At 54.0% G+C, this 11125-nt stretch overlaps 1 protein-coding gene across 3 annotated transcripts; it reads left to right on the top strand.

Annotated features, from left to right (window-relative positions):
* The first annotated feature begins 300 nt into the window (after positions 1-300).
* ALAD (aminolevulinate dehydratase) lies at positions 301-10201 on the top strand. Of its 3 annotated transcripts, none has more exons than XM_043453526.1 (12): positions 301-448; positions 5480-5657; positions 6722-6772; positions 7223-7319; positions 7736-7871; positions 7972-8055; positions 8158-8246; positions 8454-8509; positions 8597-8684; positions 8768-8854; positions 9284-9413; positions 10049-10201. In XM_043453526.1, exons 2-12 carry the CDS (start codon positions 5545-5547, stop codon positions 10105-10107), a joined length of 990 nt encoding a protein of 329 aa, XP_043309461.1. In that variant the 5' UTR covers positions 301-448; positions 5480-5544; the 3' UTR covers positions 10108-10201. The 3 variants fall into 3 exon arrangements, with proteins under 3 accessions (XP_043309461.1, XP_043309462.1, XP_043309463.1); XM_043453527.1 differs by lacking the exon at positions 301-448 and adding an exon at positions 3561-3715; XM_043453528.1 differs by lacking the exon at positions 301-448 and adding an exon at positions 4761-4872.
* The last annotated feature ends 924 nt before the right edge of the window (positions 10202-11125 follow it).

The following is an 11125-nucleotide window of genomic DNA, read 5'->3' as shown; positions in this document are numbered from 1 at the left end:
AGTCCTAGACATCTAATTATTCTTTCAACAAGCAACCAGCGCCAAGTATGCGCTAGGCTGGGAAGAGAGGGGCTTTAAACAAAACCATCTTCGAAGCCGGTTCACAAGCAGTACATAACAGTACCTCCCCTGACCCGCAAGTGGGCTCCCTAGGGCCTTTCCCTGCGCATGCGCAAATCTCATCTAAGGGAGGGGCGGGCCCGCCAGCCCTTCGGCGCACTCGATTGGCCAGACCTGCTGACGCGTGGGAGGGGCCGCGGCGGGAGCCAGCCAGCCCTCAGGCAAAATGCCCCTAGGGGGCGGGGCCTGCGCGCCGTCGGGGGCGGGCTGCGTGGGTGGGGGGAGTGCTGCTTTCGAAAGAGCCGCCCCGCCCCCACGTGGGCTCCGGGAGACTAAAGCGCGCGACAGCGGTGGCGGGAGCGGTGTCTCGGACCCCTTAGGGAGGCAGGTGAGTAGGGTCCGGCCTCGGGGAAATGGCGGACTTGGAGGAGGGGGCTGTGGCACCAAAGTCTTGTGTCCCCAGACCCAGGTTGTGTTGTACGCCCCAAGCGCCGGCTGTGCAGCCGGGGACGGAGTCACCGTGCGACCCCCATGTGGAGCTCTTAAAGGTAGACTGTTCAGCTGCAGCGGGGTTTGGAGGCGGTCTCTGCGTGGCCATTGCCCGTAGAGACCCGGGTCTGGGCTCCGAGTCTCCTCTGGGGTCCTTTCAGTTGGAGACCACTGGGGCTCTCTCCTTCGGTTCAGAGCCCGGGGTGCCTCGCAGGATGTGGGATGGCGGTGCAAACAATAACAGCCGCTCAGTGCTAGGATTGCTTGAACGTTATCTGCATTGGCCCATTCCGTCACATAACAGCCCATTGAGGTCAGTTCAAGTCCTTATTTACCAGATGAGGAAACTGAGGTCTTACAGCTGAAAAGTGACAGAATCAGAATTTGAACCCACATCCACAGACTCCAAAATCTACACGCTTAACAGTCGTGCTACCAGCTGTAGCCAGGTTCAGAGTCACTGTTCTGCCTCTTCCCTCCTCTATTCCCTTCTCGCAGAGCTCTCCAGGAGCCCACCTCTGCTGATAGGCAGCTTTGAAATCTGTACTTAAAATATCCAGGGGTAATTGTGGACACTGAAGAATTCTTTGCTGGAGACCTGGCTTCTAGCCCCGTTGACCCTCTGTACAATCTTGGACCAGTGTCAGCCCAGATTACCATCATTTCAATTATGTAATCAGCATGCTTTAAGGAGCTCCCTTAACCAATATGTTCTAGGAGTTTGGAACTGGCAGATTCTCCTTTTAGTTCCAAATAGCTAAGCCCAGATGAAACTGGGCTCTTCAAAGTCAAGACAAGGCCTGGGTCTCCTTCTGTTTAGTCCCCATTCCAAGTCCTGGGGCAGGCCAGAATAGATATTCAGGAAATGCAGGTTGAATAAACAGGCAGACAGTCGGATCCTTTTCAGAACTGCCTACCTATTGGGTCCTTCTGAGGCTTTGGATTTCTCAGCCCTGAGCACCTTTTACCTAGCTGGCTTTCCTGACTGTCTCCTCCCCTGCTAGTGGCAGAGCCAGCCTTCCCTGGCAGCAGCTTGCAACCCTTTGTGCCGAGACCATAGCCTCTGGAATCCTCGGAGCAACACAGCATGGGCGCGTCAGACCCAGAGCTCTTCTCAGCTCCTCCTGGTGGTGGTTCTCTAGGGCCCAACTTAGGTTACTCTCGGGTTGGGGAGGTTACCTTCCAGGGAAGGAGATATTTTCACAATCAGTCTGAAATTTACTTATGCCTCAGTGTCCCCTCTTCCATGAAGCCATCCATCCTTGATTCCCAGAGAGACAGGTCCCTCCCATAGCCTATAGTCCACCCCTCTACTGAAGCATCAGTATGGTGATGGTTTCTCCTCTACCATCTAAACTGCTGGAAGGCAGAAACCCCCACTTCAGATACCCTGGAAGATCCTGTGGTCCATCCAGGTTTGAGGGAATGTTCTCCCTTCTGGGTGCAGAGGGCACAGCTGTGAGGACCCTCCTGGAGGTCTAGTCAGCTCACTTCTGCTCCTGATGATAGTAAAAGTAGCAGCAGCTACGTGTTTACCGTGTGGCTCCTTGTGCCAGGCATGTACCTCTTCACTATCTCTGATCGTCTCTGCAGCTTTGTAAGTTAGATAGTATCGTTCCCATTTCATAGATTGTGAAATGAAGATTCTGCAACCTTGCCCAGAGTCACACACAGACATGACCTGGGACTGTGTGACCCTGAAATGTTGTTCTTTCTGCACCGCCTACTACAGCCTGCCAGTTAAGCTAGTGTGTTCTGAATCCCATGGTGACTTGCCCTTGTCTTTGGTTTGGTGTCACAGGATTTGAGCTGTGGTTTACAGGCTCCCTTAATTTAGGAGAAGGGCCTCTCCCAAATTTGTGACAAATCTTCCAGTCTTTGAGGGTCTCTTGAGAAAGCAAAACTTCCACCTGGATTTGGCTCTGATATTCAGGGGGGGTGTTCTGCTGCACAAATGTTTGTTTATTAAGCTCGTGTGTGGGGCAGGTAACAGGGCACTTGAGTGGAAGCCAGGTCAAGCTCAGAGCTGTACATGACTTGCCATGGGTGTCAAACAACTCCTGTTGTTTTCTGCACCCTGCTTCTACAGCAGAATGTGAGAGATTAAACAGGATTGGTGATTGCAACTCGTTTAATGTTTTCAGCACTAATACCCATTTCTCAAATCTTTCTCTGAAACCTAAAAAAAAAAAAAAAAAAGGCAGATAAAAGTGGAACTGTGTTAGTAAGGCCTGCCCCTTACCACCCTCACCCTCCTCCCTTGCCCCCCACCCCTGAAACCCCCAGTCTCCTCTGGGTAAATTAGGACTGCACAGCCCTAAGCAGCCCTGCCCTGTTGCTTCTGAAGCCATTTGTTCCTTCAGCAGCCTTCTAAAGTAGATGTAGAGTTGAGGCCAGTGGAATGCAGTCTTGAATTCCAGAAGCCTGGGGCCAGCTGCCATAAAGGTTGTTCTCTGCAAAGTAAGTTAGAACCTAGCTTCAGAATGTGAATGATGTTGAGCAAGTCACTTCACCTCTCTGAGTCTCCGTCTTCTTAGCACTAAAAATGAGGACAATTCTCTGCAATTACATGAGATAATATGTGTATAAAGTACCTAGTGCAGTGCCCAGCACATGACACACCCTCAGTATTTTTTCCTCTGATATCCTGCACCTCTCCAGCCTCAAGGCAGAGATAGCATAGGCAGAGAGACTTATGCTGAATCAAGTGTTTATCAGTAGTATGGGGTATAGTAGGCAAAACCCTGTAGTCATTGTCTGCAACAAACTCACATTCTGGCTCAGTCACTAACTAGCTGTGTGGTCTTGAGCAAGAGACAACCTCTCTGAGCTGGGCTAATCCTTGGCAGACCTGAGAGCAAATCTTGCACAGAATCGGTGCTCAGGACTTTGTATCTTCTGAATGATTGGTCATATGGGGGTTGGGCCATCTTTGGGGAGGCCTGGCTTGCCCTGGGTCAGATGATGTGGCTGGCCCCGGGGGTGTGGCGGCAAAGTGGAACCTGTGTGGTTCCTGATAACCCCAGCCCCGCCAAGGAGGAGGATCAGACAAAGCCGGCCCCTGAGCTAGCTGGGAGGAAGCCAGGGGACAGAGGGAGGGGAAGGCATCATTATTGTACTGCGGGACCCCCCTCCCACAACAGGCCTGGAGACTGAGCAGCTTTGGGTAAGTCCCTGCCCCTCCCTGGGCCTCTAGGTCCCATTCAAACAAGCAGAGATTGGTGGCTCTTTGTCATCCCCGCCCATCACCCCCCCTCCCCAAGCTGGCTGTTAGGCACTTCCAAAAGGAAGTGTCTAAAACGGAGCTCTCCACCTCCTCTCTTTCCGAGCTCAGCTTCCCACCGCCCTCTTCCTGCCTGTCACTGGCTCCGCTGTCCTCCAGGTCAAGCAAGCTAGAGCATCCGCCCCAAGAGACTGCCTCTTGGCCGCCTTAGGATGGCCCCTCCTTCCCGCCCCTTTAGCCCCACAGCCTCTGTCCTCCTCTACTCCTAGCTGGCTGGGCTCCACTAATGCTGCAAGAATGATCTTCCTAAAGGCAGTCTCTGACCAAGCCCCTCCCCCCCAGCTCAGAAATCTTCCCTGACCTCATCCTGGTTACCCCACCCCCCCCACCCCCCCACCCCCCGGCTCCTCTCCTCCAAACACACATCCTCAGTTGCCTTTTCAGCCCTCCCAGCCATCCACACCCCGTCCTCCTGCCCCAGCCTGGCCCCTTCCTTCCCTTTCGGAGGGAACGTTCTCCCATTTCCCCCTACCAAGCTGAACCCACTCACCCTGCAAAACCAACTTCGAGTCCTGTCTTCTTCCAACAAGCTTCTGACCTCCTGACTCACACTGGAAAAGTCCTGGCTCGTTCACAGTGGGCTCGGCCTCTCCGAGATGCACTCAGTCAGCCCAGCTTCCCACAACAGCAGTGCCAGCTAGATGAGAAGCCACGTGGTGTGCGAGTGCCCACCGTGGCCTGGCACATAGTAGGTGCTCAAGAAACACATCTCAATGCAGCAGCTTTCTTCTTACACCTCTTATTTGGCATTGAGGGCGTGTTGTCTTTGTACTCCATGTGATTAAATGTTTACTGTGTGGCAGAGTGCTGTGGGGGAGGCAGAAATGAACTAAGTGTGGACCCTGCCCTGCAGAAGCTCTGCCTACCGGGAGGAGATAAGACAGGTCCACAGAGAACTGTTACATAAGAGAGACTGATCTGGGCCAGAGGAGATGGTGCAGGGGGACAGGGAAGAAGGGGCTGCCTCGTGGAGAGCCCGGTCGGATTTGGGGGTGGGAGAGCTGTGGAAAGAGGACAGCACAGCCTCCTAGGGAAAGAGGGTGAGCCAGAAGGTGGCCAAGTGTGGCAGATGCTTGGGGAGCAACATGAGGCTGTCTGGCCGGAAAAGACACTTGTGGCCACTCCTAGGGATGTCTGTCTCTCTGTCGGACACTGTGCCATTTAATCCTGTTTACCTCTGTCCTACCTGTTAAGAAGTCCATGGGTCAAGGGGTTAGCAGTGCTTTTTCCTAGAGGCAGAATTTTTCTCTTTCTGCTTATGTGTACTTTTCTAAAATTCCTGCCATGCCCATGGATGTCATTCATGGAATAGGCAGAGCTGAAGTGGTGGCTGGATCAAGGATTCTCATAGTCATTCATGTCCAGTCCATCCCAGACTGATTCTTTGATAAAGTACAATGAAAATAAATTATTAGAGACATGTTTTTTTTTTTAAAGAGTGACTGTATAAAATATAAATCCAGATTTTATATTATTAGATTCAGCTTGCTCTGGAAGTTTCTGAAGGCCTACTATCATGTGTCTACTCACCTTGATGCAGGCTGGCAGGGACTGATGAACCCCAGTAGCACTGGGTTAGAGCCTGGGGGAATGTGACCACCTCCGGGTACCAAGGACCATGCCTCACATGCCTCCCGTTGCCCCCAGAGCTGAGCACACAGCAGACCCCCGGGAGACCTCCATTCCAGCCAGCTGACTGTCCTGTGCCCACCATGCATCCTCAGTCAGTTCTGCACAGCGGCTACTTCCACCCCCTGCTCCGGAACTGGCAGACAGCCGCCACCAGCCTCAGCGCCTCCAACCTCATCTACCCCATCTTTGTCACGTGAGTCCCCCAATGAGCCAGGTCTCTGATCTACAGGGGGTGGGTCGGGGGTGTGTGTATGTGTGAACAGAGCAGGTGTCTGTGTTGTAAGGGGTAAAGTGAACTGTCAGCTGGGAGCTCAAGGTAATTGGAAGTGACCTATGGGTTTAGGACAACCATCTTTGAAAAAAAAACAAACCTTGAAAAGAATACAGTCCTCCTTGTTGGAAGATAAAAATAACCCTTGCCTGTCATCCTGAGTTTGTGCCATAAAACAGAAGTTGAGATCTTCTGTAGGTTGTACATGTAAAAGCTGGCAGTCATGATCATTCATGATAGCACCTGACTCGTATTGAGGGCTTAGTGTACCCTGGGTACTACTATGCTAAGCACCTATATATATTATCTCATTCTATTCTGACAGTATTCAGATGCGAAAAATACAGATATGATCCCTTAGAATGTCATCTCCACAAGGGCAAGGCTTTTTGTCTGTTTTGTTCACTGTTGGATCACCAGCCCCAAGAACAGTACTTGACACATAATAAGTACTTAATAAATATTTGTTGAATAGGGAATTCCCTGGAGGTCCAACAGTTAGGACTCCATGCTTTCGCTGCCAAGGGCCCAGGTTCATTACCCGCTCAGAGAACTAAGAGCCCATAAGCTGCGCAGTGCATCCCCAATATATATATATATACTTGTTGAATGAGTGAATGAATCGATCCAGGATACAGATCAAAGAGAATATCATGTGGTCAGGGTCACCCAGGCAGTAAGTGACTGGGCTAGCAACCAAGGCCCTTCTGACCTTAGAGTCCAAGTTCTTAGCCACTTGACTCCTTCCTGTGAGTACTGTTCTTTGAGCACAGTTGCTTGTTGTCACTGTTATTCTTGTTGTTCCTATTATTATTTCAGACCCTGGGCTTGGCCAGGCAGGGAAACCAGACACTGGATCCCATCCTCCTCCCACCACCTCCGCCTCCATATCCCTTCCCAGCTTCCCAACCATCCCTCCCAGTCACCCCCTCACCGCTGGCCCTTCCCACAGCTACCAATCCATAGCCCATCCCCGGCTCTTGCAGGGATGTTCCTGATGACAAACAGCCCATCGCCAGCCTTCCAGGAGTGGCCAGGTAGGAGTTGGGGTGGGGAGGGCAGGGTTATGATGGAGGGAGCGATTTCACAGGTGGAGGTGCCAGGAAGCTGATGCAGACCCAGGAGAGAGACGATCTGGAGAGGCTGACTTCCGGTCAGAAGGGTTTTCTCGGGGGCTGACTTGTTCCACAACAGAGGAGGCAGCCTGGTGCCTATCACCAAAGGCATCACAGCAGAGAAGAGTTGAAGTTCAGATGAGAGCTCAGTAACAGAACCTTGAAGGGGTTTTCCAAGCTGAATCCCACAGCTCTGCCACATGGGGCCTCGGTTTGCCCGTCTGTCTGATGGGTGTGTTCCTGCCCCACCCTGTACTGTGAAACTTGAGCCCTTCTGATGCCATCTGCAACTTGACTCTTATCAGAGGCGCAGACCAGAAGGGTGGGGGGACCCTTGCCTGGGCCCTGCCTCACTTCAGCCCTGGCACGCAGGTACGGTGTGAACCGCCTGGAAGAGATGCTGAAACCCCTGGTGGAGGAAGGCCTCCGCTGCGTCCTGATCTTCGGTGTCCCCAGCAGAGTTCCCAAGGTGAGGAGTCAGAGGAAAGGGTAGGGGGGAGGGATAAGCTGAGGTTCCACAATGACCACACCCTCGCTCCAGCCTGGTGCTGGCCCGGGGCTCTGCTACATGGGGCCTCAGCTTGCCCATCTGTCTGATGGGTGCGTTCATCTGTCTGATGGGTGGCCTGGGGCCACCAGTGAAGGAGCACAGCCCCTGCCCTGAAAACAGCAGCCGTGTGGCATCAGGAAGCGAAGCAGGGCTGCAACTCTGAATGGGCAAGTCAGGTCCCCTGTACAAAGTGGGAACAGTCCTCCCCAGGCCTCTTGGTCCAGGGGTGGTGGTGGTCATGAAGGAGTGGGCTGGCCTGCTCTGATAGCGGGCCACCGTGCCTCCCTAAGACTTCGTGTAATAGACACACTGCGTTGTCCTTCCCCTGCCGCTAGGATGAGCGGGGCTCCGCAGCCGACTCCGAGGACTCCCCGGCTATCGAGGCCATCCGTCTGTTGCGCAAGAATTTCCCCAGCCTCCTCGTGGCCTGCGACGTGTGCCTGTGCCCCTACACCTCCCACGGTCACTGCGGTGAGCTCCCACCTCCCACCGTTGCCACCCGTACTCCCACTGTGCTGGGGATGTGCTAACGCCCGAGCTGTTCCCCCAAATCCATCTGTCTGTCCTGCAGGGCTTCTGAGTGAGAACGGGTCATTCCAAGCTGAGGAGAGCCGCCAGCGGCTGGCAGAGGTGGCTCTGGCCTATGCCAAGGCAGGTGAGTGAGCCCCCAGCGGGGATGAGCACCCCCAGGTCAGGGAGGCGGCAGGGTGGACAGAGGAGGATCCCAGAGTTCTAAAGGCAACCCTCTGCCCTTCAGGATGTCAGGTGGTGGCCCCGTCAGACATGATGGACGGACGCGTGGAGGCCATCAAGGAAGCGCTGATGGCGCATGGATTCGGCAACAGGGTAGGGGAGGGGTGTGGGGAGGTGAGAGAGCCTGGGCCAGACCTGCCCCTGCGTCTGCTCCTCACATGGAGGAAGCAAGGCCCGGAGCTCCAGTGGGCCTAGGACACAGGCTTATCTTCAGACCTGGGTCCTTCCTCTCCTTGTCACTTCACCCTGGGACACGTGGAAAGGGCTAGCTGAGCCGAGACCCCTATTATCTCCCTGCAGGTATCAGTGATGAGCTATAGCGCCAAATTCGCTTCTTGTTTCTATGGACCTTTCCGGTGAGTAGGGATGGATCAGGGTCTGCTGTTGAATCCCTGACCTGCTAGCCCAAAGCTGGAGCCCACCCTGGTGTCTCTGCTTCCCAGGGACGCGGCTCAGTCGAGCCCGGCCTTCGGAGATCGCCGCTGCTACCAGCTGCCACCCGGGGCACGAGGCCTGGCCCTCCGCGCGGTGGTGAGTGAGCCCCCCCCAGCCTCTCCCCCCACCCCAATCGCCTCGCCTCCCAGGCACTGCCCACGCCATGCCTCATCTCTTAGGACCGGGATGTTCGGGAGGGAGCAGACTTGCTCATGGTGAAGCCAGGAACGCCCTACCTGGACATCGTACGGGAGGTAAAAAACAAGGTGAGAACAAGGGTGTCGCCACCTAAGACTGAGTCCATTTCAGGTCAGTCCTGGCTCTGTATACCGTGTGACCTTGGGGAAGGCATTTTCTCTTTCTGGGCAACAGGGTATAAAGAACAAGGGCCAAAGCAGGGGCTGGGGAGATGAGAGTGTGTCCACAGATTCCGGGACCTTTGATCGAGGGAATCTCAGAGTTGGAAACAATCTGCCCAGGAACTGGAATGCTCCCCCACCTCCCGTATCCCATCCCTGCCAGGGAAACACTGTGGGCCTCTGTGCCAGAGCTTGCAAGCGCCTTTGAACAACTCAAGAGTGGGCCAGCCCGCCAGCAGCAATGACTCAGGGCTTGTGGCAGGGAGGAAGGGACACCCAGGGGCACAACCACCCCCCGCCACCTCAACCCGCCTGTCCCCCACTGCTTCCCCACAGCACCCTGAGCTCCCCCTGGCCGTGTACCACGTTTCTGGAGAGTTCGCCATGCTGTGGCACGGGGCCCAGGCCGGGGCATTTGATCTCAAGGCTGCTGTCCTAGAGGTCATGACTGCCTTCCGCAGAGCAGGTGAGTAAGCAGGAGTCGGGGGTTTTGACCTGGGCCACAGGGAACTGATAGGCACCTTGCCCAAATAGGGAAATAAAGTTAGGGGACAGCCTGGAGTCACCTGTCTGGAAATGCCAGTGATCTAAACAGACAGGCTGGGGAAGGGACGTGAAACTGCGGGGCAGAAGGTGAGCAAATGAAGCACGCAGAGCCCTCAGTTACTTTTTGATTGTGAGACCTTGGGCAAGTCACTTCTCTAACTTCAGTGTCCTCGTCTGTAAACTGGGGATGAGACAGATGGTGCATGGTCATCAAGGGGATTAAATGAGATGCTGCATGTAATTGGCATATGCATGTCATTTCAGAAATGAGAGCTGGTTTTGTTGGTTAGGCACGCGGCGTGGCAGGGGAGCTCACAGCTTACCTGTGTCCCCCAAAAATGTGCAATTTTATACACTGGCACACTGAGGCCCAGAAACAGAAAATGCTTTCCCCAAGGTCACACGGGGTATAGAGCCAGAACTGACCGGAACTGGACTCAGTCTCAGGTGGTGACGCCCTGGGGCTGTGCCTCTTCATAATAGCCTTCTTCCCACCCCAGCCCTCACCTCCCAGGAGGTATTTCCCAAGCTGATGCCGCTTCTTTCCCCACACAGGTGCCGATGTCATCATCACCTACTACACGCCTCAGCTATTGCAGTGGCTGAAGGAGTGATGGAGAAAGTGCACCAGATCCGAGAACTAGAACCTTTCTATTCCTGAGCCTTGGAGAAGTGAAAACCAAAGTAAACGATGCTTTTAGAACTGTGCACTCCTGCCCTCTTCCTGCTTATGTGCTGGCGGGCGCTTGGAAGCCCTGGGTGGTTTCTGCCAGCCTGCCAAATCTCCCCACTCGCAGCCACATACTCACTGGCTCTCCCAGGCTTCCCAGCCCCTCCTCTGGGTCAGTCCTGAAGCTCACCTCTGCCAACCCCGGTCCTTCCTCTAGGGTCGCTTCAGCTGGAAAGCCACCAGGACTCATGGCATCAGCTCAGTGGGTCCTGGGAGAAGGGCTTGGAAGATTAAGGGAGAGAGGGCAGTTGATTCTTGGATCCTAAGAAGCTCTGGAAAGCTGGAGGCCTCTGGCAGCAGAGCTGGGCACACAGGCCTAGATTGCCACCCTGGGTTTAGAGTTGACATTTGCTGCAATTCCACTGGAAAGCGATCCCCACACAGGCCAGTGGTTGCCAGGCTGCCTGAGGTCTCCTGTTGTTCTCTGAGCCATAAACCCGGAGAAGAATTACTCATTAACAAGCAGAAAAGAATGAATTCATTAACAAGCAGGAATGCTGCCGAAGGATTGAAATTCAGAAGCAAAGAAAGAATTCCTGACTGTTGGAGATGGCACCACTGAAAAGGCTGTTTATTGCAGAGATATTTCTTGAGAAGGTCTGCTGTGTGCCCATGCATGATACCGGGTCCTGGGGATTTATAGCAGGACAGACTTCAGCTTGTCTCTGCGTGGAATCTACACAAGGGAACCAGGGTGACAGACGCCAACAAGAAAACAGACAAATAAGGCAGTTACAGATGGTAATAGTGCTTCCAGGGAAAGAAAGGGTCTGAGACAGAATAATAGATGATGGGCCTCGCTTGAGAAGCCCTTTCTGAGATTGAGGGGCAAGGAAAGGCCTTTACCAAGAGGAGAGGGAAGTGGACGTCAGAAGCAGCAAGAATGATGGCGTAGTGTGGGA

Source organism: Cervus canadensis, chromosome 30, assembly GCF_019320065.1.
Source record: "Cervus canadensis isolate Bull #8, Minnesota chromosome 30, ASM1932006v1, whole genome shotgun sequence".
NCBI lineage: Eukaryota > Metazoa > Chordata > Mammalia > Artiodactyla > Cervidae > Cervus > Cervus canadensis.
This window is presented reverse-complemented; position numbering and strand designations above follow the sequence as displayed.

Bases quoted from the DNA above. Each gene is read 5' to 3' on its own strand.
- ALAD (XM_043453526.1), top strand. From the start codon at position 5,545: ATGCATCCTCAGTCAGTTCTGCACAGCGGCTACTTCCACCCCCTGCTC. The intron at 7,320-7,735 runs GTGAGGAGTCAG...CCCTGCCGCTAG, and splicing joins TCCCCAGCAGAGTTCCCAAG to GATGAGCGGGGCTCCGCAGC. The intron at 8,855-9,283 runs GTGAGAACAAGG...GCTTCCCCACAG, and splicing joins TACGGGAGGTAAAAAACAAG to CACCCTGAGCTCCCCCTGGC.